At 39.2% G+C, this 26,255-nt stretch overlaps 1 protein-coding gene across 2 annotated transcripts; it reads right to left on the reverse strand.

Moving 5' to 3' along the window:
* Positions 1-5,972: 5,972 nt before the first annotated feature.
* On the reverse strand, positions 5,973-26,255 carry LOC134224469 (transmembrane protein 145-like). Of its 2 annotated transcripts, none has more exons than XM_062703826.1 (8): positions 26,238-26,255; positions 24,422-24,510; positions 24,176-24,331; positions 23,608-24,110; positions 23,429-23,553; positions 7,360-7,748; positions 6,844-7,292; positions 5,973-6,786 (listed from the first exon to the last, which is right to left on the reverse strand). In XM_062703826.1, the coding sequence occupies exons 2-8, from the start codon at positions 24,506-24,508 to the stop codon at positions 6,099-6,101; spliced, it is 2,397 nt and encodes a 798-aa protein (XP_062559810.1). In that variant the 5' UTR covers positions 24,509-24,510; positions 26,238-26,255; the 3' UTR covers positions 5,973-6,098. The 2 variants fall into 2 exon arrangements, with proteins under 2 accessions (XP_062559810.1, XP_062559809.1); XM_062703825.1 differs by lacking the exon at positions 26,238-26,255 and adding an exon at positions 24,603-25,155.

Raw genomic sequence — 26,255 nt, forward strand, 5'->3', positions numbered from 1 at the left:
TGAAATACCTAGAATAGTAGGTAGGTACCTAAGGAAAGCTGGTCAAGTTCCAGTTGAAATATAAAGCCATAGAAGAAGAATATAATTATTGTCAGAAAATAAATCAATCGTTAATCATAAACTTTATCTCAATCAGGGATGAATGATTTAATTATTCCGTATTTAATCATTTATTGTGAACCCTAAGCATTACGTTCTGGCTTCGATTAGGTTCCGCTTCTCTCAATTGATGAAGCCAGCAAATTGATAGCAAAGTGATGCACCTAATAAATTTACGAGGTATTTTGAATACGAAATAAAACTTATTAAATCCAAATAAACCTGTGTAATTTTTTATACGCCTTTTCCGCCGAAAATGTAAGATTTCTTTGGTGCGGTTTGGGGTCATTTGGCCGAATGCCGTTTGGCCGAATGTCGTTTGGCCGAATGCCATTTGGCCAAAAGGGTCATTTGGCCGAACGCCATATGGCCGAATGCCGTTTGGCCGAATAGTTGAAATTATCTGAATGAAGAATAATCGAAGAAGAAGGAAAGAGAAAGAAGAAAGAAATAAGAAGGAAGGAGAAAGAGGAAATAAGGAAGAAGGAAGAAAGAAGAAATAAGAATGAAGTAGGAAGAGGGAAGAAGGAAGAAGTAAAAGGAAGCAGAAAGAAGGAAGAAAGAAGAAGAAGGAAGAAGGAAGAAGGAAGAAGGAAGATGGAAGATGGAAGAAGGAAGAAGTAAGAAGGAAGAATATAGAAGAAGAAGGAAGAAGGAAGAAGGAGAAAGGAAGAAGGAAAAATGAAGAAGGAAGCAGCAAGAAGGAAAAAGGAAGAAGGTAGAAGGAAGAAGGAAGAAGGAGAGGGAAGAAGGAAGAAGGAAAAAGGAAGAAAGAAGAAGGAAGAAGGACGAAGTAAGAAGGAAGAAGGAAGAAGGAAGAAAGAAGAAGGAAGAAGGAGAAGAAAGGAAAAAGAAGGAAGAAGGAAGAAAAAGAAAGAATAAAGAAAGAAGAAGAAAGAAGGGAGAAAGGAGAAGGAAGAAGTAAGAAGGAAGAAAGAAGAAGAAGAATAAAGAAGGAAGAAGGAAGACAGAAGAAGGAAGAAAAGAAGACGAAAGAAGGAAGAAAGAAGAATAAATTAGGAAGAAAGAAGAAGGAAGAAGATAAAAGAAGATAGAAGAAAAGGTAGAAGAAAGAACTAAGAAGGAAGAAGAAAGGAAGAAGAAATAAGAAGGAAGAAGGAAAAGGAAGAAAATAGAAGAAGAAGGAAGAAGGAAAGAGGAGAAGGAAAAAGGAAGTAGAAAAAGGATACAAGAAGAAGGAAGAAGGAAGAAGGAAGAAAGAAGAATGGAGAAGGAAGAAGGAAGAAGTAGGAAGAAAGAAGGAGGAAGGATGAAGGAAGAAGATAGAAGAAGAAGGAAGAAGTAAGCAGGAAGAAGGGGGAAGGAACAAGGAAGAAGAAAGAAGGAAAAAGGAAGAAGGAAGAAGATAGAAGAAGAAGGAAGAAGGAGAAAGGAAGCAGGAAGAAGGAAGAAGGAAGAAGCAAGAAGCAAGAAGGAAAAGAAAGAAAGAAGGTTGAAGGAAGAAGGAAGAGGGAAGGGAAGAGGAAGGAAGGAGGAAGGAAGAAGGGGAAGAAGGTAGAAGGAAGAAGGAAGAAGGAAAAATAAAAGGAAGAAGATAGAAGAAGAAGGAAGAAGAAGGAAAGAATAAAGAAAGAAGAAGGAAGAAGGTATAAGGAAGAAGGAAGAAGGAAGAAAGAAGAAGGAAGAAGGAAGAAGGAGGAAGGAAGAAGGAAGAAGGAAGAAGGAAGAAGGAAGACGGTAGAAGGAAGAAGGAAGAGGGAAGAAGGAAGAAGGGGAAGAATGAAGAAGGGGAAGAATGAAGAAGGAAGAAGGAAGAAGGACGAAAGAAGAAGGAAGAGATAAAAGAAGATAGAAGAAGAAGGTAGAAGAAAGAAAGAAGAAGGAAGAAGATAGAAGAAGAATGAAGAAGGAAGGAAGAAGAAGAAAGAAGGAAGTAGAAAAAGGAAACAAGAAGGAAGAAAGAAAAAGGAAGAAGGAAGAAGGAAGAAGGTAGAAGGAAGAACGAAGAAGGAAGAAGGAAGAAGGAAGAAGGAAGAAGGAAGAAGGAAGAAAGAAGAAAGAAGAATGAACAAAAATGAAGGAAGAAAGAATAAGAAAGAAACAATAAGGAAGCAGGAAGAAGGAAGAAGAAAGCAGGAAGAAGGAAGCAGGAAGAAAGAAGAAGGAAGTATGAAGAAGGAAGAAGTAAGAAGGAAGAAGGAAGAAGGATGAAGGAAGAAGATAGAAGAAGAAGGAAGAAGGAAGAAGGGGGAAGGAAGAAGGAATAAGAAAGAAGAAGAAAAAAGAAAGAAGAAAGAAAGGGGAATGTAAAAGGAAGAAGGGAAAAGAGACAAGGAAGAAGGAAAAAGAAAGAAGGAAGAATGAAGAAGGAGAAGGAAGAAGGAGGAAGAAGGAAAAATAAAGAAGGAAGTAGGAAAAAGGAGAAGGAAGAAGAAGGAAGAAGGAAAAGGAAGGAGATGAAAAGAGGAGGAAGAAGAAGGAAGAAGTTCTCTGTTCTTAGTTCTCCGTTCACTTTTCTCTTCACACTTTTCACATCTCCCTTTTCCCATCTTACTTCTTATTACTCACGTTTCATTTCTCACTCTTCGCTACTCATAATTTGAGGTTAATTTTTTTAGCTATTCGGCCAAACGGCATTCGGCCAAAAGACCCATTCGACCAAACAGCATTCGGCCAAATGGCGTTCGGCCAAACGGCATTCGGCCAGACGGCATTCGGCCAAATGGCCTGACACCCTTTGGTGCTCAACTTAAAGACTAATTTTGGTTTGAAGCCATCCACTTTTGTAACTGAGGAAAAATTGTCAAAACTCTACCAAATTTATGCGGATGGACGCGTTTCCACTTTTCGGATGGATGTGCTACGCCAATTAATAACACAAAAAGTACTATTCAGAATACACCTAGCTGCGATGGAGGAACAAACTCGGAAGTTAGTGGCGTGCCAGCGTCGGGCACAATTCGCTAAATCTGGATCGACGGATCATCATCTCCCAAGAAAAACCTCTTGCAAAAGAAAAAAATAATGTTTTTTTATGTTTTACTATGTAACAACATGAATGAAATATCGGCTCCGTGAAGTTATAAAGCGCCTGACCATATTAAATAAACCAAAAAAGAGCAGGTGTTTTTATTTTCTGCTTTTCTTTTCATGCTGCCTTTGTTCAACGTAAGTAAAATTGCATTGGAGCTCCTTCTTAGCCTAGCGGTAAGATGCGCGGCTATGAAGCAAGACCATGCTGAGGGTGGCTGGGTTCGATTCCCGGTGCCAGTCTAGGCAATTTTCAGTCTGGAAATTGCTCGACTTCCCTGGGCATAAAAGTATCATCGTGCTAGCCTCATGATATACGAATGCAAAAATGGTAACTTGGCTTCAAGGATGTTAACGATCATTCAGTAATTTGCGTTCGATCATTTAGTAGTTTGTCAATAACACATTCCAGAAGCTGAATTTCAAATCATGTTGTATGGTGGACTAGTGCGAAGGTTTTTCTACAACTTTGCCTAATGGTTCGTTATTAGAATTCAACTAATAACGGAGTTAGAGCGCTAGTTGCAGTAACTCAAACTAAATGATTGGAATTTTGTTATCATTTAGTCTAAGTTACTGAAACTATAGCTATAACTCTGTTACTAGTGGAATTCAAACAACGAACCATTAGGCAGAGTTGTAGAAAAACCTTCGCACTAGAAGTCCACCATACAACATATTTTGAAATTCAGCTTCTGGAATGTGTTAAACTACTAAATGATCGAACGCAAATTACTGAATGATCGTTAACATCCTTGCTTGGCTTAGAAACCTCGCGATCAATAACTGTGGAAGTGCAGAATAAACACTGTTGGAGCGAGTTTCTGGCTTGAATAAAACCATCTTGACAGCAGTCTTCATGATGAACAGCTTCAAAGCTATAATTTATTGCTAATTAGTTTAAAATTCTGAATGGTTATACAAACAAACTTACATTCTAGTGTACAATTCAAGCTGCCCAAAAAAATTTCCTCACTTCTTTTCACTTACAACTAAACACTTCTGAAGCAGTTTCAGTGGCGCACGATTTCACTGTTGCCAGATTCACTAAAAACTCATTCTAACATTCTCCCTCCCGTGAAACTGGTAACGAGCTGATTAATTGTACGACTAATAAATTTACATCATCTAACTAATATGTGTTAATATCATGTTTGCTCCAGGAGTAATAAACCATACACCTCCCGGATCGAAGATTTTCGATTCCACAAAATATTGAATCTCATAATTTAACAGACATAGTTTTAATTCACCCACTGCATCATTTTCGTACCACTTGCCGTGCACAGAGCACTCTTTACCAACGCGCGCCGTCTCGTATACAGTTGGTTTACGACACACTTTTTGCCATAGCGTCGATTCATTCATTCGCACCATACTTATCCCGGTGCAAACAATAGATACATCAGCAAACTTTACGGCTGCAGTAGAAACGTTTGCGTTCTGATGGAATACGGTCTCTAGAAGCTTGACATCATCAGTAATACATCGAGAAGCTGGAATTTCTTCTGTTGTTTGAAGTTCAGGATGGTGATGTTGGAAAAGGTTTTCTTCTAAATCGGCTGTGCTATTAATGACATCCTGCGGTATCACTTTACCGATTGCAAGAAACTGTTTGCTTTCCGTCCGTGTGCAGCCACCTTTTTCGTTGTACCACTTTATTAATGCTTACTTTTTGGCACTAAAATCACAATCAATTTTCTTTACCGATGCCAAATAATCCTCATTTAATTTCGCCAATCGTCGTTCGAAATCCTGTTTGATTCTCGCCGTTTCCTCTTGCTGTTTTATTCGCCATGACTTGTGATGCTCTTCAAGCAGTTGCAGCTTGCTTTTCATATCGTCCATGGCGAATCGTTTCAAGATGAGCTTTAGAATCTTTGAAGAATGTTGGGGCGAGTTTCTGGCTTGAATAAAACCATCTTGACAGCAGTCTTCATGATGAACAGCTTCAAAGCTATAATTTATTGCTAATTAGTTTACAATTCTGAATGGTTATACGAACAAACTTACATTCTAGTTTACAATTCAAGCTGCCCAGAAATCTCCCTCACATCTTCTCACTATTTCACTTACAACTAAACACTTCTGAAGCAGTTTCAGTGGCGCACGATTTCACTGTTGCCAGATTCACTAAAAACTCATTCTAACAAACACTAAGCAGCGTGGTGGCAATTGTCCCAGTGGGGGATGTATTGCCAAGAAGAAGAAGATATGGCTCAAACCTTGGTTTATTATGCTGCGGTTGAGCGTATTTCTCATTGTACATCAGAATATATTGGAGCTCTAACCAATATTATGCCATCAGGCGACTTGCCTACTTTTGGTTGTTTTGACAAGTACCTGCATAAGTCCAAGCTATAGACGAATCATTATTAGAACGGATTACGATAAGTTTTTTAAATGAATCAATAAATGAAACTAATGGCGAACCATGACAGAAAGCGAATGTTCATAAAAAATCAATTAGAATCAATATTTGAAAGGTCCAAACAACTCTTATTTATCGTGCAAAAATTCAAGGATATTCAGGAAAGCATCATGCTCGAGTTATCCATGCTAAATCGTTTCGTTCCGTTCATTTTTGCAGAAAAAAAAGATGTCTGTTCCACTGACATCTAGAAACAGTGGAGGCGCATGGTCGGCGATCTGATAAATTGAACAAATCGCTAATAAAAAATTAATTCAGATTTACGTGTAAATATGATACCGATCTGTACTCATGAAATATGATGATGTTCTGAAACAAATACTCGCCAAAATAGACATAAACATATTTTTGTGTTCGATTTAGGAACAAAATATCACACAACAGTTGTAAAAGCGGGTAGTTGAATTTCTTTCGAATAAATTATACCATAAAAATTATTGATATAGACGTGATATTTAATTTTAATATTATTAACGTGCAAGTTACCTGAAACAAACTGAGTTAAACGTGTCACAAGAAAAACAATCAAAACGTAATACTACATCACTGTATCGTCTCTTTTTTGTTTCATCTCAGCTTAACTAGTCCTCTCCTCGCGTTTGGCAGCGAACAGGTGCTTCGGAACCGCCCCATCCGGGTGATGACCATCCAAGCTCGGCAGTATGATCTTGTTCCGCCGTCGTTCCTCAGCCATGGCTGCCGCAGCAGCACCCACCATGAACGGATTGAATGGTTTCGGTTCAGTCCTGGGACTGTTGATGTCCATCGAATCCAAGGCTGCTGGCGGGGCTGACGGTGTCACACTGGCCATTTCCGAAGAGGGTCTTCGCTCTCCCTCATCGTTATTATCGATATTGTGAATAGACCCAGAACCATCGTGCTTGGGAGGACTCGTTGAGATTGAGATATCTAGCGAGGGATGCCCAGAATCGACCAGCGCTTCGTTGCCATAGTTGTTGTTGTTAGTATCGTCGGCGTCGTTGTTATTATTATTATTATTGCCGTTACCATGCGTTCCGTTGCTGATGGCCAAACTTTGCGGCGCACTTCCAGGCGGACTGTAGATGTTGCGTTGATTGTCCTCAAAGGGAGTGGCTCTTGCGAGTGGGGCATGATTGTGTGAGTTTGGGAGGGGATGATGATTGTTGTTCAACGATTTTGTTGACGCCGGAAAAGACACATAACTGATAGGCGTCGAAGTACTGTGATAGATGTCTCTTTCGCGCAGATATTGATCGTAGATCCCATTCAGGGTAGCCGTATTACTGCAATAAGACGAATATATTTATTTATGTGAAAACAACATAAGCATAAGCTTTTACCTTGACAACGGAATAATAATGCCGGAATCCGGAGGTGCCGGTGCGTATGTATGTCGCGGGTAGTTCACTTCATCATCTGCCGCAGAGATTCCGACATGATTGGTTCGAACGTGGTAAGGAAAGCTCTTGTTAGCTCGTGAAGGCCATGTTAACCAGAGGAATGCTGCGTGGCCACAGTACGCCACTAATGACAATGCTCCGAACATGACACTCTCTCGAACCCAGGGATCAAGAACATTCACCCCGACAACTGTTAGTATAGGTCCACTCATGATCCACATTGATCCCAACAAAGTAAATGGGTAGTAAAACGGTGCTTTCTCGGTGAATTTTCGTATCGTAGCAGCACATGAGTATATGAAAAAGCCCCAGCTCACACACCGTAGGCCGGCCAGTCCGAATCCTGCTGGTGACTCGTACAGGTTTAAGACTTCTCCTGGATCAAACGCCTGTAAAAACATATTTAACACTTTTAGTCATTTTTCCTACATGCGATACCAAATATGCGAACTTTACCTCCGACTGATAAATGTACAAAGAAATGTAGACAATCACGTACAGATTGGTGAAGACCGTAATTTTGACGGTGGCACAGGTCTTGAGTCGGGCCCGCGTAATCGTATACCCTTTGGCCATCAGGAGTAGCAGCAATAGGAACGTGATTTCACTGGCACTGGTGAAGAATCCGCCGAAGCTGGTAAACGGTCCTATTCCGGATACGGCATATTTGGCCCATGTGACACTCAGCAGCAACACTCCGAACCACTGCAGAAGCACACTCAAGGCAAACAGGCGGTAGGTGCAATGGTAGAGGTGGCGAGACTTCAGCTCGATGGCACATAGAAACACCGCCAGCAGAAGGAGGGTGTAGGAAATCGATTCGACCAGAAGAATTGGTGGAATATCTGAAAATATAAAGTGAAGTAACACTAAATTAATGATTTCGTGTGTGTTACTTCTACGTGAAGTTAAACGATTTACAATGATATGGAAATGCTAATATTATCTTCCAAACTTGGACGTACATGTTCATGATAGAATTAGAGGCGAAAGTATAGAATTGATAGTTCCGTTAGGATACGGCAGGCATGAAATGTTTTTATAGAAGTCGATTTGAAAGCGAGCGGAGGGCAATATTTGTGATGGCACATATCACACGACCTTCCTTCTGCCAAGCTCCCCTTCATACGGGAATTCGTTAGGTCGGCTTGACGATTCACCGTCCAAAGCGAGACCATAATATTATCAGTATTTGCCCGACTATTTGACTGTCTCGGGTGAGGGTTTGCGTCTCGGCTAAGCAAAGTGGTATACTGTTTCAGTGAGTGCAGTAATGGCTCCTGAAACTAGATAGCTCTTTTTCAACCATTTGCTCGATCCTGGGAAGGCGCCAAATTGATATCGCCATTTGAATCTATGTACATAACCAGCAATTGTCCTTCAAGGTTTCTTGAAGGTAGAAATCCTTAAGCTCGTTCATTTTCGCTCGCACTAGAGGAAGAGAAGTATCGCGGTTTCCAAGTTCCGAACAATTTAAAGTATTTCTACAAAAGTGAAACGTGTTCCTTCAAAGTTTGCAGAAGGTAATAATTGAGAACAGTGGTGTAAAGTGAAGTGCTTGAAGCAAAATCTTTTGGTGTCTTCCAGATAGCTGCTTATTTCGGTCAGTGCGTCTGACACTTTCGCGATTCTCTCCATTTGCCGGAGTAGATATAGAGACAAAAAAAAGGTAATTTAAATTTATGACTATAATTTTGCACACGACTAACGTTCGCCATTCGCGTTGGACTTCCAGCGCGTAGGCGCTTTTTTGTACGGGCTGGAATTGTGTGACGACCAGCGGAGTCGAATTGGGGTTCCGTCCTTTTGCTGTGGGTCGAAGGAAGAAGGAAGAAGGAAGAACCTTCGTCTTCGGCACACCGCCGGAAGAACCGTCGTTTTCGGCACCCCGCCGGAAAAGCCTCCGTCTTCGGCACCCGCCGGAACCCGTCATCGCTACCAAAAATCCTGCGCAGGTACGTGGAAACTTATGTAATCATGGCCATGAAATAGTTTCCCCCTAGCTAGTACAGAAATTCCGTCCAACCCGAATGAAGTGGTAGAATAATAAATTTGTTGAATTTGAAGCTCTGAGAGTCAATTGATTTTGTTTCGGCAGTTCCGTGGGAACCTGCTGTTCTCTTTTACGTTTCCGTTATTCCGTTGGTAGATTGCACCTCAGACTTCAATTCCTCTATTGTTTAGCGTTTATTGTTGAGCGAGCTTAAGTGATTAAGAGGATAACCAGGGCAAAGGATTTTAGGGTGGTTTTCCAGGTTTCAGCGGGTGATTTTGGTAAATTCAGCCAGCAACCGTTCGAGGATTTCCCCTGAGGAATTGTCTCAAAAATAGTCGGGCAAGTCAACAGACTGGTGGTCTCTCGTACGCGAGAGTGGCGCTAAAGCCACCAAGGTTTAATAATTCCCTCAGACGATTTGCGAACGGTTACAGGGTGTTGGGTTGGAGGACTATGGTGATTGGTTGGCTGCGGTCTTCTAGGGTGGTGAAGGCTAATCACGCCCTGCTATACTGCAGTCGCTACTGTACATGGAAAACCTACACATAGAGACGAGTTTTACCTGCCATTCACAAACAATTCACGCATAACGCAAAAATTCCATGTATTTCTCGGCAACACTCATCACATAACATAACAAACACTTACAGAAGAGACACATTTACCATTACATTATTGCGAGCAAATGCATTCTTTCAAATGCAGAAGGAATCAAATTCACCATTGGCCCATTCCAGGCCAGCGCATTATTTTTTTGTTTAAAAGGATTAACATCCACCATTGCCTTATACTTCTTAAGAAGGTATATACAGGACATAAGTTTGATTTCAAAGATAGCTAAAATATTTACCAGAATGCTTTCAATTCATTTGCCGTTTTTGCCGATTCTACTAAAAATACATCCATTGTTTAACTATTTTAGAACCAAAAAGCTTCCTCGGAAATCATTTGAAGATATTGGAGGATCAAGAACATCCAATACTATTAATGAATATTGGGCTGATAATGTCCATTAAGACACTCTTGAACGTATCTTTGAACGCTTCACTTTTTGGACGCATACAGTCGATTGCGAAGATTTGTTTGCAGGAAGTACTTTTTCCGGGGAATTGTTCCATTCGGGAAATTACATTCAGGAAATTGCATTCGGGGAATGGTCGTACAATCATAACAACAACTTATTGCCCTAGTTCGAAAAATAGATTAGACAAGGGCTCGAATTGATAGATCACTGCTGAGTAACTAGAAATTCACCATATAATTATAGTCAAATAGCTAAAGCATTTTTAAACGTGCCACTTTGGAACGTGATGCTAGCAATCGAAAAAGGATGAAAATTTGAAATTCGCAGTTAAAGGTATGTATTATACGGAGGAACAATGCTTCTCAAGAAAAGCATCATCCGGTATCATCACACATCGAGCGTCTTCGATATTTTCCAAACTTGGCAAACAGTTAAAGAATCGACACGATTCTTCACTCACTTTCAGTGGTACGGGCTGGTTCCAAACCAAGCGTCAACCGTGTGATCCTCGAATCGTCCATAACTGATAGGCATATATATATATATATATTGGCCTCGACGATCACTGCCCCAATCATTTCAATTGGATCGGGAAGTGAAGGGAGTCGGATCGATTTGTTTGCTGCAACTCAAATGTAACCGAATTCAGTCGTATAAGTAACTATACTACACGTATGCTGCTCGGGAATTGAGAATAGCAATCTCTGTTTAGTCAGCAGCTTTTGTGAATCCAACCGTGGAACTCATAATTTGCGCTCAAACTGTTACTCGGATTAGTTAGATATCTTGGACATGTTTGGCAAACATATCCAAGACATCAAAACTAATCCGAGTAAGATGACCGACAGAAAAAAACCGAGCAATGGGTAATGTTTTCAACATAACCGCGAGTAGACGTAGGACTTGTATAAACGTAACGTATTTACATTTAACTTCTAACTTTTGGATCTATGGAGTTTAATTATAGTATTGAAATTGGAAACGACAACTTCCATGCTGACTAGAATTATAAGCAATTTGTTTATTCAAAACTTCTGGAAATAAAACTAATAATTAAATACATATTTAGAATTGCTTTGATTCTAACTTTTAATCCCTTATTTACTCAAGCAAATGTAGGGCATTTATAGATTTCTTATTGATGATAGTATTTGAAGTTTAAAAATTCTATTTATAAAATTTTCAAACTTGGGCAAAATGTGCTATTTTGGGGGAACTATCCCGTTTTCCAAGCAAAGAAATACAGCACCAATTTCGTTGCTTCTTTTTGCTAACATGCGTGCTTACTGCTGAAAAAAATCACAACAATAAGAAACAAGTCAAGGAGCAGAGGAGGCACTGCTAATACATCAACGAAAAATTATTTAATGTTTTGATTCCAAACTCCGAGTCTACGTCAAATTTAATAATACAATTTCTCAGAAAATGAAAAACAAAGAATTAGATAAAGTTTATTCAAATATTCTTCTGGAAATTATTTTTTGCGGACTTTTTTAAAATATTTTCTATAATATTCTAATCTAAAATGGATATTAACACTATTGCTGATTGTGCATCTTTTTTTGCTAATGTCTTCTGCAAATAAATGAAAGTAATTATTTTAATCAATTTTTAACTTTCATCAGTGTAGTTGATTTTTTTTGCTGGGGAATCAGAACTGTAATAGTATAACCATGTTTTAATGTACGTGTCGATTAGTACCAAGCACAACTTAATATATGATCAGTCATATGACATGACTCGTACCCATCCCGGGATCATGTGGGTTATGAAACCAATCTCTTTTCGTGGATGACCAGACCAAATCTCTCTAATTTTCTTCTTCTCCATCCACCACCGCTGTCCTCGCTGCCTCAGCCATCATCGGCCTCTAGCCGTGAACTCCGAGCGATGCGATGGGCGATTGCATCCATCGCAACCGACACCACTGCATCAAGCACAGAATGACATATTGCATGCATATAGAATGCATATTCGCAGACGCACCGGCAGTTTTACCGCTGGTAACTGCATGCTGTCGCTGTGTAGGTTAACAGCGAACGAACGAACGAAACGAAAAAATGCGCGAGCAAAAACACGTCAGTACGCGCTGCTGTCACAAATTGCAATGACTCGCATACGGCAGGCACTGCTTCTTTTATACACAAAGAAAATCTTCCGGTAAACTCGAAGGATCGTGACATACCGCATTCTGATGACCGTGTTAGGAATGCACGTGATTGGTTACATCTGAAATTTTTACTGGTTTCGACAAGAATTTAAATTTTCAATATCTTATCGTTAATAATCTTAAGTTTCAAAGAAATAGGCAAAATGGTGGAGAGTGTCCGAGTCGATTGATATATAAATCTTAAAATCCATCGAAAGATAAAGGCGCTAGTACCGTTCAAAATCTTCCTTCCAGCGTAACGCTCTCGATTTCCAAAAATGATGATACCCAGTATAGTGAAGAAAGACGTAAGTCCTACGTCAAAAACAATTTAAAACTGACTTCCATGATGTTAGGCACTGGCGGCGCCAGAGCTCTGGTAATGGTGGGGCACCAGCATTTTTGGCGTAATTGGTTCATTTATAATTTGGCGTCAGTAGTAAGAACTACAATTGGGGCGTAATCAGTCAAGCGATAAATCAATTTAAAAAATGTCAGGCAATTTCAAATATTACGAAATTTTTATTGCATTTTATCGTCTATAAAATGCAATGCAATCGTCTAATTTATTGAAAAGGTCTCTAGAAATTCTTTGGAATGTTTTTTCAAAAACATCCAATTCAAAAAATATCCCCATGGAAACTCGATGTAGCTGAGAGTTTGGAAATCTACCGACAGGTACAAACAGCGCTGTTCAATAAGGATCAGGGAAATAGCAGCTCTTGGCTCTTCAAGTTTCTACCTAAGCAATAAAATATAATATACCTAAGCAATTTACTGTATAGGTAAATAAAGTAGGCAAATAAGATTAGATTAGGTACCTAGCGTAGTATAAATAGTGTAAGTTGCGATTGTTTTCTTCAAGTCGAGTCAAGTACAAGACACTGAAGACGACCACACAGTTGTGGTCGAAATACGTATCTGCAAAGATAACGAAAATTAACTGGTGGAATTAAATGGACAGTACTTAATTCGTCTTAGACGGTTGAATACACTCCACTAAAAGAGCTAATATATTTTTCTCAAAAATATGTCAGGTTTTCCTTTGGATACCATCGGAACTTCCATTCCCTCGGAAATTTCTTCCGAATTTCCACAAGTCTTTGAGAGTTTATGAACAAATTGCTATCAGAACGGAAATGACAACGGATTCCTGAAGGCATTTCTGAAATTAAATTTGTCCAAGAATATCTTTGGACACTCTTCCAAGTAATTTTTCAGAGTTTAGTCTAAGGATTTTCTAGAAAATTCTCTGCAAATTACTTCGAAGAAAAACCTAGCAATTCCTTTGGAGATTTCTTTTAAATCCCTTTGAAAATTCGGAAATACCGCAGAAACTTCCTCCAGGAAATCCTTCGGAAATTCTTTTAGTAAATCCGTATGAAATTTCTCCCGAAATTCCTGCAGAAACTATTCGGGAAATTTTTTGGAAGATTTTTCAGATACACTATCCAACAAAATTGAGCTTTTTTTCGCTGCCTTCAACCATTTTCAATGTACTCAATAGATTTTTTTTATGCTGAATTCAGATACATATTCAGATTTTATGTAACACGTCCACTGTTTGAGATAAACAGATTTTAATTCACAAAAGCTGAATTTCTGCTCCTCACTATGAAAATATAGTTTGCATTCAATAGATAAAGCCTTTTAGAATGCATATTGATTGTTGGATTTTATTTGGCACGTACATTTGTTGTGAAAAACGGGATTTATTTCACAAAAGTACGTATTTTCTTGTGAATTAAATTCCGTTTCTTACAACAAATGTACGTGTCGAATAAAATCCAACAAAGTATATGCACTCTGCAAGGCCTATTCTGCAATATTTAAACTTTAGTCTCAAAGGAAGAAGTCAAAATTAAGCCTTGCAGAGCAGAGAAAGCAAAGTTCTTTGAAAAACCAACAAACCATATGCATTCTGCAAGGCTTTTTCTACGATATTCAAATTTTATGCTCAAAGGAGAAGCGACGTTTTTGAAAATACGTGCTTTTGTGAAATAACTTCCATTTTTCATTCCCAAAATTATTTCGGGAGCCTTATAAAATTCCATATGTAGCTCATTTGGGATTCTTTCGTAAAACTTCCCTTTGGTCTTTGGAAATTGCTCCAGAAATTCCAGTGAAATTCCTTCCAAAATTCATGCAGGAATTATTCCGAAAATTTTGTTGAAAAAAAAGTTCGGAAAATTATGGAAGAATTAAATAGGAAATCCTAAAGGAATTTTTGAGGGCCCTCCTTAGCCGTGCGGTAAGACGCGCAGCTACAAAGCAAGACCGAGCTGAGGGTGGCTGGGTTCGATTCCCTGTGCCAGTCTAGGCAATTTTCGGATTGGAAATTGTCTCGACTTCCCTGACATAAAAGTATCATCGTGTTAGCCTCATGATATACCAATGCAAATATGGTAACTTGGCTTAGAAACCTCGCAGTTAATAATTGTGGAAGTGCTTAATGAGCATTAAGCTGCAAGGCGGCTCTGTTCCAGTGTGGGGATGTAATGCCAATAAGAAGAAGAAGAAGAAGAAGAAAGGACTTTTGAGGAGTTTCGAATGGAAATTTCAAAGAATTTCCTGAAGAATTGAGGAATTGAGGAATTTCGAAATAATTCTCGAAGAAATTCTCAAAATACTTTCCAAGTGAAATTCACGAAGGATTCTTAAAAGAAATTCTAAAGGGATTTCTGGTGAGATTCCTGAAAAATGCGCATAGGAAATTACAAAGGAACTTCAAATGGAAACTCCGAAGGTCTAAAGGAATTTCAGTAAGAATTGCTAAATAAATCCGAAGGAATAACCGAATAGGATAAGTGTACTGGTATGGCCAACCCTGAAAACAGCCTTTATCCAAAAACAACCGCTCAGTTTCAATAGAGTAGAAGACTAAAGGGTATATCTTTTGTTGGAGCTAAAAATAACCCTAGAACAATCAATTTTGGAGTTAAAGTCACTACTCACGGAATCAAGTTTCAAAGTGCTCGCGTTTTCGGAGCACACCACTCGATACGGAAGCAACGCACAACTGTCATTTTTATTTTTTCACGCATGCTGCGATGCAGCAATGCTAAATCGAGCTAAATGACAGTTGAGCGCCGCCTCCAGAGTCGGGTGGTGTGCCCTGAAAACGCGAGCACTTTGAAACTTGGATTCCGTGAGGAGGACCTTAAGCTTAAAATTGGCCTAACTACGAGGCTTGGCTAAAACCGGTGCAGCCACCCTTCCTAAAAGAATTCTTGAAGGAAATCCTGGAAGACGTTCTGAAGAAATTCATGAGGAAACTTTCGAGGGAATTTCAAGAATTTTGTCCTAAAATTTTCAAAGGAGTTTCTTGAGAAAGTACTGGAAGAATTCTTAAAATATATTCCGAAGAAATTCCTAAAGGAATTTCCAAAGGTAATCCTAAAACAATTTCCGTAGGTGTTGTAGGTACTGAAAAAATCCTAAAAGAAGGATCTTTCGAATTTTTTTTCATTATTCCTTCTTTGAATTTTCGGAGAAATATTATGTGGAATAAGCAAAGAAATTTCTTGATTTTTTTCCGATGCAATTTCCGGAGGATTTTCAGGATAAATCCCAATACATTCCGAAAGAGCTCTCGAGGAATGTCCAAAGATATTTTTGCTAAAATTCCGTTTAGAATTTCCTTTACGAATTTGTTTTAGAAATTCCTTTGGAAATTCTTTTGGAAAATTCTTCGGGAATACCTATGGAAAATCCTTCGGGAATTCCATCAGGAATAACTACGCGAATTATTTAGGAATACCTTCGGAAATTGTTTTAGCAGAAATCCTTCTGAATTTTTTTTTCAGTAAATCCTTGAAAAGTCCAAATTATTTTCGGAAATACCTTGCGAAACTTCTTTGAAAATTCTAGAGATTTCTTCAAGAATTCCTTTGCAAATTATTTTTAGATTTTTTCCGAAATTCTTTTAGACATTTTTAAATTGCATTGGTAGTTCGTTTGGAATTCCTACGGAAACATCTTCAGAAATTCCTTTGAGAATACACAATGAAAGTGTTTCAGGAAAACCCTCCATTTTTTTCTCTTTATAAATTCCTTTGTCAATTGCTGCAAAAGCATGAGCATGAGCATGAGCATGATGACCGTGCATTTCGTAGTTGCACAGGGAACCAATTGATGGAAGCATGCTCTCCATCCCCAATGTCTACAGTCTGAGAGGTCTGGTATCTTTAAATGGTCGAAAACGGTGCCGGCCACGTCCTCACGGTCTATCGGGGATGGAAAGGAATTGATTATGCGGTAACTTGCCCACTGCAAGCCGAGAACACCTCTGCACTCGCCACGAGTTCCTGCGGAATTTTATTGGAATCTGGGGGTTAGGTTTTATGGCAGAGGTTCGTCTTGGTTAACGGGTTGCCAATGTGATAGTAATGAAAGGGTGGTGTATATTCTAATTGGATGCCGAAACGAGCTTTTTTTTTGCTCATTTCGAATTCTAACAGTTACCTGCTAGAACTAATCAAGTTGTAGGTATAGGGATAGAAGATGGAAACGGTATGAAAGCCCATTTCCAGTTCTAGCGATTGCTAGAACATGAGAAATATATGAAAAGATACAAAGTAGGAGGAATGGAACGGGCCTGGGATTGAACCCACGACCTCCTGCGTATAAGGCAGAAGCGGTAGCCATATGACCACCAAGCCCGTTCCTTTGTCAATTAATGCAAAATAGAATAAGAAACTCCTTCATTTTTTAATGATTTTCATCAGCAATTATTCCAGGATTTTCTCAAACAGAAAAGAAATAACTTCCAAAATTCTAGGAAGAAGTTCTTAGAATTCCTTCAAAATTCCTCTTGGGAATAGAATTAATAAAAAAATCGGCAATTTAATTAGGAATTCCTTACCTTTGTAGACTTGATACAGCTCATGATTCATACGTCTGCGCCACATACCATTTTCTAGTTTCCCTCCCAGTATTGTACGCAGCCTTTTCGCTCGAAAGCCCTGAAAGTTCTCCGGTCCGCCTCTTTTAATGCCCATGCTTCATGCCCATAAAGGGCCACTGGTAAAATCCGAGTTTTGAATAGAGCAAATTTCGTTTCCGTCTGCATGCTGCGGACCTAAGCTGGTTACGTAATCCGTAAAAGGCCCTATTCCCAGCAACAATACGTCATTTCACTTCGCGGGAAACGTCATTGTCACACCTCAAGCGTTCCGAGGTAAACAAAATATTCAACAGCTTCAAACACATCCCCATCAAGCACCACCTCTGCACCAACACCACAAGGTATTCTCCTACATCTACCTGCTACCATTTTGTTTTAATCTTTATTTAAGTTATTTTTCATTAAACTACCTGCCACCATGTACTTTGTCTTGATAGAGTTAATGGTTAAGCCTATCTTCGCTGTCTCCCTCTTCAGTGGGACAAAAGCCTCCACTACTGCTCTGCGGTCAATTCCAATAAGGTCGATGTCATTTGCAAAGCCCAGTAGCATATGCGACCGTGTGATGATAGTGCCGTGCCTCTGTACGCTAGATCTCCTAATAGCGTCTTCGAGTGCAATGTTAAACAATAAATTCGAAAGTGCATCACCCTGCATGAATCCGTCTAAGGTCACAAACGAAATTGACACTTCGTCTGCAATCCGAATACTTGATTTCGAGCCTTCCAGCGTTGCACGTATCAGTGTAATCAGTGTTCGGACATGAAATTCCTTAAGGTTTTCGAATATTCATTTAGAAATTCTTTTGGAAATCTGAAATTTGTTGGAATCATCATGGATGCACTGTGATTATTGTATTATTGAAAGTTATGTTTATGTTGTCGAATGTAAATAAATAAGAATTGTATTCGTTCGTGTGAAGTCTAAGAGACTGGTTGAATCTTTTCTTTTGTCCGTTCCGATTCACTTCCCGGTCCACTGTTAATCGTTGTCCACTGTTGTGCCGCTCCCAACAAAATTCATCCAGACATTCTTTTAGGAATTATTCAGAAATTACTTTAAGACTTCCGTCAACAATTTCATCTGGAAGTTCCATTGACATTTCCGTTGACCACACTTCCGAAAATTCAACGAATTTTCTATTTCAATCTTTAATAAATTTCAGGAGAAAACCTTCCAACGAAATTTCCGGAATAACTCCTGCAGCAATTTTGAAAGGAATTTTGTATAATTTTACTAAAAGCAAGAAGAAGTTCCGAAGAAATATCCGGATGAATTTTGGAGTTGATTGCGTAATTTCCAAAATTATTCCTGGAGGGAATTCCCGGAATGGAAAGAATTTCGGAAGGATTTTCAAAAGAAATTATCGAAGGAATTCCTAAAGAATTTCCAGAATGAATTCTCAAACAAATTTCCAAATCAAGACCTTAAAGATTTTGGAAAGATATGGCAAGAAAATTTCTAAAGAAATAGCTAAAACTATTTCCGATGGAACTCTTGCAGGAATTTACGAAAGAATTTCCAATAGAATTTTCAATTTATTCTATTTATCTGAGAAATTCTAGGAAAATCAGTTTTTGTCATAGATATTTTGGTGTATATATTCAAATTTCGGGGAAAATATTCGATTTGGTGGGTCACGTGCCCCATCGTGCCCCAGCTTAGCTCCGCCAGTGATGTAAGGTATGGCGAAGCTAGGTATCTGGTGGAGCACCATTTAAAAACTGGAAGCCATATATTTTGACCTCTGTGGTGCGATCGGTGAAAATGCAACATAGTCATATTTTTCGAGCAGAATACATGTTGTAAACAAGTTTCTATTACTCATATACTCAAATTCAGTCATGTATGAGTTACTACAACCAAATCGTTTTGAAATGCGCTGCTAGTGTTCACATTTTCGGAAATAACTGGAGGCGTCAATTAGAGTCAGTAGCTGCGATATCCCCACCAAAAACAATAATTGTGTGTGGACATGGCTTTTTTAGCTGATTATTGGAGGTGATGCTCGACGATAAGCCCAGCTTAAAAAGCCATGTCCACTACACCTTCAAGCGCGCATCGACGGCGATAGCGGCACTGTCTAGGATGATGGCAAACAGCTCTAGGATTGGTTCCATCAAGCGTGGCGGTACGGAGATTCAATTTGGGTGTCGGCATTGAGCGCAAGCTGCAACTTCTGAAAGCTAGAGAGTACTAAAAGGCTGATGTGCCTTTCGCACCTCGCGAAATAAGGTGGCATGTTAATCCAAACTAGTGATGAAGGAAGACGAGGATTGCTACATTCTCAAGGACACCGGTGTGTATCCGAAGGAATATTAAAGCAGCAACGCTACCTGAATGGCAGAGGAATAGTTCGATTAATGTTTAACAGAGATCATCACCGCTTCTAATCATGTGAAATTATTTTCATCGACTTTTTTTCGGTGAACATTAATCAAACTAAGCAAATTACCGAACGTTTCGACCTACTAATATGTTCGGTCATCATCAGCGGATCATGCTATACAGAAAATCTACTCCCATCACTTCTCACACAGTTCGATTAAGGGGATCGCGTCTACTACTCTCGTCTAGTCCCAAGTGTGTCAACATAAATTAGCCGATCTCAGCTAGATCTACTTCTGAACAGGCCACGAATGCTTCAGGTGTTACCTGCACAGTTTCGGACATGCGGCTTACTCCCATCCCCCAGAATTAATACTGAAAGGAAGGCAGTCCCAGGGGGTTTTATTGGGTAGGACCAGTCAAGGCTGGAGGATTCCTACACTCTGGCACACTGCCATGTGGTAGCTTGACACGCGTGCTGGGTCACTGCACAAAGCATTACTCCTTGTAAAAAAAACCCATAGTGGTACACATCCCAGTCAACATTTTAGTACCTATATCTCTTGATATAGGTTATTATATAAGAACCAACTCATTCGTATATGACACACAGAATGGCTATATACGTACCAAAGTGGAGGCGATATAGGTACATACGAGTTTTATTATACGATTTTTTCCGACATCATGAAAACAGTATTACGATTATACATAAAAATATGAAAAATAAAAAAAAATCTTACCAGCACCAAGTCTCGAACATGCGATCTTTGGATTTGCAGGCGGATACTCTACCACTGCACCATACTGCACATCTTGAACTGATTTGGATTTTTGTCCAACATAAACTACACAATTTATATCTTTACAACTGCTTGAAACTTCAACAAGCCGTTTGGACTGAAGTGGTTTCGATTGTATTACGATTCACATAGATATTCATTCGCACTCATATAAGATATTGCAAGGAGTATAAGTCGTTACGAGTTTTTATCCACACAATTACGATTGATTTTCAGAGTTTGACAGATAAAACTTTGGAAGAAAGTTCGGTTCATACTTCCAAATTTTAATTTGGTGCTACGCCGACAATAATTAGTAAGTGAAGATTCAATTCGCGTCCACTGGTTATTTCTTTAATAAGCAGAACCATCGGTCGGTCATCGAAAATTATGTTCTGTTAGTGCGGTCGGTAATTAAAATATTTAGTGTTCGTTCGATTGTGTTTTTGTTTTAAATTGATCAAACTACACGCTATACACGGCATACCGTTTACCAAAACGAACCCTGCCACAATCCCTACCCCATATATCCAATATCCCAGTAATTTCTTGTGGAAGTGCAGATGACTCGTCGGCTTCTATCACAGCGAGAATCATGTTAACACTCACCTACTCATTCCTTAATTGACCTGCATTCGGACACGGCCGGCGATGGTATTGCTTATTTTTAGGTCATCAGTACTAACACATTGAAGATGATGTTACTCCTAAATTTAATCTGTTGGTTCTTTGTGTAATCACAGCTGGCCCAGCAATAACGGAGTAGCAACCGTGGGCGGTGAATCATACTCATACTACTCATACTCACAATTACGATTGATTTTCACTACGGTAAAAATTATCGTATACGATGCATTCAATACAACATCCTTTGACAATAATCTGACAAAGTTTGATATACAATGCGATTCAGATTTTTGATGGACGCAAATGCGACTTTATTTGCTGCTTTATTTGCGACTTTATTTGCTGTTTATTTGCTGTTTTTGCTGTGGTTCATGGGGAGTGTCCCTACTTCCGATGGGGTAGCGTATGATGTGCTTCGGCAGTGGAATGAGTTGTCTACACGTATGCTAAGGTATGGGTTTCGTAGCGGATACTACCCATTATTGTCACCTCAAGTTATGCAGAAGACTGAGTATGGACTGTGCATGCTGAGGCAGGCGGGTCGTCGCGTGGTATCTGTATGCTCAAAGAGCAGGGAAGAAAACTGCCATTTGACGATCGGCCACGATAAGTCCTTCCCTTTGATTCCCATGAAATTCGAGAAATCGCGGCAAAATACATGCTTCCAAAATACTTCCTCACGACATCTAACACCAGACAGATGAACAAGAAATGAATCTCCAGACGGCATACACAACAGCAAGATGGTATTGCGTTGGTAACTGCGCAGAGTTGAAGCTCGCCTTCACCAAGATCCGATGTTTTGAAACATTTGATTGAGCAACCTCGGACTCCCACGATCTTGCTCCAATTTCACTATTCTGTTTCTTGCTCCAATTTCACAATTTTTCATCAAAGTTGCCCTGGATTGCGGTAATTGAAAGGCGATCAATCAAGTTGTAGCGGCTACTATGCAGGACGACCTATTCTGGGTCAACTAGTATATTCATAAGAAGAACCTACACACTTTAAAGATAAGGACAATTCTCATGGAATCCGAATTTAATAATACTGGCGTTTTCAAGGGCACACCACTCAATTCCATAGTTCCTATTGAGTAAGCAACGCACAACTGTCATTTATATTATTTAACGCATGCTGAATAATTGAAATGGCAGTTGTGCGTTGCTTCCGTAATGAGCCCTTGAAAACGCTTTAAAACGAGTAAACAATCCTCACGAAATCCGAATTCAAAAGGATTCCGTGAGGATTGTTCTGAAAACAATTTCTCAATCTCAGCAACCAGGATTATCATTCCATAACGGCAACCTGTGTAGGGCACTGCACGGACGAATCTCTTTCTCTTTCGTTCCAGTAAATGTCAATTTTGATATTTAGGACCGATGCCCACGTAACGTTTTTTCAAGCTACGTGCACGCCGCTTTCATGGAGGGTACCTAGCATCAAATGTAGTCGTGCACACATTTACGTGCGCATTACTCCATTTGTTGCTGGGTACCTTGCGTGGACGCAGCGTGCATAATTCGTCAAAAAATTTTGCTTATATATATACGTCAACAATTCAATTACGCCTTGCAACAATTGTCATTTTTTGTGATCATTTTCCAAGGCTCTCATAGATGTGTAAAATTTATCCGAAATCATGCAATGTCGGGCATAGAAGAACTTTCAATTAATAACTGAGGAAATGCTAATAGAATACTAAGTTGAAAAGCAGGCCAAGTTCTAGTTAGAATGTAGAAGAAGAAGAAGAAGAAGAAGATAAATGAGTTCTGAAATGGAAAAATTTAAAAAGGCCATTTAGTTATAGGGCCCTCATTAGCCTAGCGGTAAGCTGCGCGGCTATAAAGCAAGACCATGCTGAGGGTGGCTGGTTTCAATTCCCGGTATACTGCCCCTATTCGCATAAGCGTCCCATGGCAGTTCTTCAACCCGATAAATGTGCCGTTGAATTTTTCAAACTCGTTTTACATGGAGAAGTACAAAAAAAATCTAATAAATTAATAAAACCTGCAATTTTTCTGAAAAATTTGCGAATAAATTGCAAGATGGGACAACACAAGTGGATTTTGATTTTCAAATTTCTAGAACAGAGCCAATTATTTTATTAATTATTCTTAAAGATGAGGGCATTTCAAGCTTATTTCTGGAAGAAAATCAAAATCGTCAAAAATCGACATGGGACACTTATGCGAATCGCGGCAGTATAGGCAATTTTCGGTTTGTTTTTTTTTTGTTTATTAATGATCGGTTTGGAAATAGTCTCGATTTCCTTGGGCATAAAAGTATCATCGTGTTAGCCTCATGATATACGAATGCAGAAATGGTAACTTGGCTTAGAATCTTCGTGGTTAATAACTGTGGAAGTGCTGAGTGAACACTAGGAAGCAAGGCGACAACGTCCCAATAGGGGATGTAATACAAATAAGAAGAAGAAGAAGTTATGTGCTGAGCGATCGGTTGGAAAATATCGAGTGAACAGTAAAACTGTTATCGAGCTGCATAGTAATTAATTACACTTGAGATAATCAGCAGACGGATTTTTTGCTGAAGTGATTGCCCAATGCTCTTTTACCGAGCTTCAGCAATATAAATAAAGTGTATATCCTATCTATCATATCTATTAGGCTTCTTTCTGCCGTTGGACTTATTGCTGCTGAAGTCCAGTAGGAAAAAATGAAATATCTCGATATGTATTCCCAATACTACTTACACATTTCGTCAGCGGAAAAATGCTCATGCCAAAAGTCTCCTGGAACGCCATTTGTCATTTTAAATCTGTAGAATACGTCTAATCCTCTGTTACTTCCACAATTCGAAATTGCAATGTACCACCACCTGAAATAATCAAAATCAATTATCCGCGCAGTAAGGAATATCAACGTTCCATACCTCTGTCGTGAACTGGTGAATGTCCCGTGATTTGTGCAACTCACTATTAGTTTCGAATCATACTTGGTAGCGCGTCTGATCCGGGTCACATTTCTCGCACTTTCCTCTGTATTATCAAAAAGCTGTTCCACGTACACACGATAGTCCGTACTGTTCTCCAAATCGTTGTACCCAACACTGTGAGCCACGACCATCGGTTCGAACGTGCTGTTCTCAATGGTGGAAAAATCCATCTCCGTCACGTTCCATTCGAACCCTTCGCTTAAGTCCACGCTTGTTTCCGGTGTGCTCGGTTTCAAGAACTGATCATATGTGAATGTATCTTCCTCGTTCGATGGAGTCCGCCCTCCAAAAATATCGGGGGAGCTCCTTTTCGGTACTCCGTTATTATCTTTGGTGTTCTGCGTCAACAGAGTACAGCCGGAATACACGTGGTTCCGCGGAGTCAGTGGAACAATCTGATTATCAATAACGCTCAGTACAGAAAGTTTCTCGGAACATGTCTGCAATTGAAATATGCACAGTGCAGCGTATGATATTTACTTAACAAATTGATCGAATTACTTACCAATGCCTTGTCCGTTTTGTATACTGCTGGCCACTGCGTTTTATCATCATAGTAGAGTAGCAGTTTCAACTCCCCATATCGCTTTTCATACTCAATCTCGTACTGGTACCGTCCGTGATTCGAAAGGAAGCAAAACCTTGCCAGGAAAGCCCAATCCTACGGAAATACAGAAGTAGGCCATTGCTCTTTCCATCGTTACCAAGGAGAAACGACTGTCTGCACAGCGGAGGCAACTAGATTACTTACCGATGTCGTTTTCAGGTGTCCTTCTACGTATTTCGCATCGCTACCAACGACAAACCAAATCAAGCTAATCAAGATCACGACGATCATACCTCTTGAAAACGATAACGAAGTTTACTCCTAATTTTAGTGCGGAAAAATAAGCAGAAACGGTTCTTCAACCGTACGGCAACAAAACACTTACAGAGGCGTGATTTGTTTGCCTGTTTCGGCGAAACCGTTGTTAGGGACACGCTGCATTATTTATCCTTGTACGGTGGAAATGCCACTGACCATGGCCTAGGGGGATAGCCACATTGATTGCGACATATTCTCATAGAGAAACAACTGTATTTTACTTTTAATGATTTTATTATATTAAAATTATCACATTTTACTTTTTATTCTTAGTCAATGCTTCTAAATCCAAATTGGCTAACTCCTTCTCAATATCCTGTACGCGAGCTTCCACTGATTTATCACACATTGCCGTTTTCTTGTTGTTTGGTTTGATCTGCACCTGTTCCAAAGACTGGAACGTATGCTCAAGATGTTGATCCATTGCGCAAAAGTCGCAAATGGATGTGCGGCAATGGGTGCAGAAAAATTGCGCCTTCTCGAAGTGGTACTCGCAGCAGATCTTATTCTCCGGAATGGGTGAAATGCGTGGAAGGTTACGTGTCAGTTTACCCATGATTATTGGTCACTTTTTGCTGGTTACAATTTGCTCTTGCTATATCGTCTGATTTGATTTGTTATTTTCGATGATTTGTGATTTTTCGTTCGACGATCACAAGCTTTAAATATTATTTACAGGTATGATGCGTGTTCTATATACCCATAGCGATCATACCTGTTGCCGAAGTCAATTGATTGAAAGTCTTTTTAAAAGTTTCAATGAGCTAAATATACCTGTGACCAACAACAGAGGTAAGTTCAGGTTAATCAGTCTGATTTTTCGATTTTTGCTTACCGCTAGGTAAGATTCAGCTGAAATTCTTCGAAATCATTTTTTACAATCCAGCTTTGCGTAAAAAGAAGTATAAATTTTCAGCTGAACCAATATGTTACAAAATTCGTTTACAAATAAAATCATAACATTTTAACTGACATTTAATTCAATAATTTTTCAGATCAAAGGGATTTTTCTATATAAAGAGTACATCACTGATTTTAATTCATGCTTTAGTTGTAGAGAACATTGAATATCGGTCGAAATTGTCTTCCTTTTCTGCTTTTTTTTTTAATGTAAGTAGATTTTCACTTCACTTCACAATTTTTTGTAAACTTGTCTCAGGCTATTCAAATATTTAGATTCAAATAACCGTTTCACCGTATACGAATCAAACATTTCAAATGATGCACTGGATGATAAAAAAAATACTAGATGAACAAGATCACAAGCAAATGATTCAAATAGACGAAATGGGCTGGAGGACGTAACTATAGTCCAAACGCGAGTGTAATAGAAATGGTATTCGATCGTTCTCGCAAGTAATTGTCGAACAATAATAGAGTTCTAATGAGATCGGCAATAACTTCAATCCTATAACTCCCGTTTATGCCAGATAAATAATAACAAAACTAATAAAAAAATGCTAATATTTGCTACTTTTACCGGAAATGGTTCAGTAGCTAGGGAAAATTGTGGCGTTAGGCAGGTTTTAACATATATCAGCTTTTAAAGTTCAAACATTTCGTAAGTAGGCCATGTTTTCTCCCGTTTTAGCTAATGCACAAAAACTATTTCAAAACGAAAGCCAATTTGTATAGTATATTTACGCAGTTTTACAAAACTTTCAGTGGAAAATGAAACTATTGCAGAGGATCATCCACTCACTTCGGCTGATACGTGATG

Source organism: Armigeres subalbatus, chromosome 3 (genome assembly GCF_024139115.2).
Source record: "Armigeres subalbatus isolate Guangzhou_Male chromosome 3, GZ_Asu_2, whole genome shotgun sequence".
Lineage (NCBI taxonomy): Eukaryota > Metazoa > Arthropoda > Insecta > Diptera > Culicidae > Armigeres > Armigeres subalbatus.

Excerpts from the sequence above, each read along its gene's own strand:
- LOC134224469 (XM_062703826.1), bottom strand. The coding sequence starts at position 24,508 with ATGATCGTCGTGATCTTGATTAGCTTGATTTGGTTTGTCGTTGGTAGC. Across the intron at positions 7,749-23,428 it reads TTTTTCCGCTGACGAAATGT|ATATTCCACCAATTCTTCTG; the intron begins GTAAGTAGTATT and ends TTATATTTTCAG. Across the intron at positions 7,293-7,359 it reads TGTACATTTATCAGTCGGAG|GCGTTTGATCCAGGAGAAGT; the intron begins GTAAAGTTCGCA and ends ATGTTTTTACAG.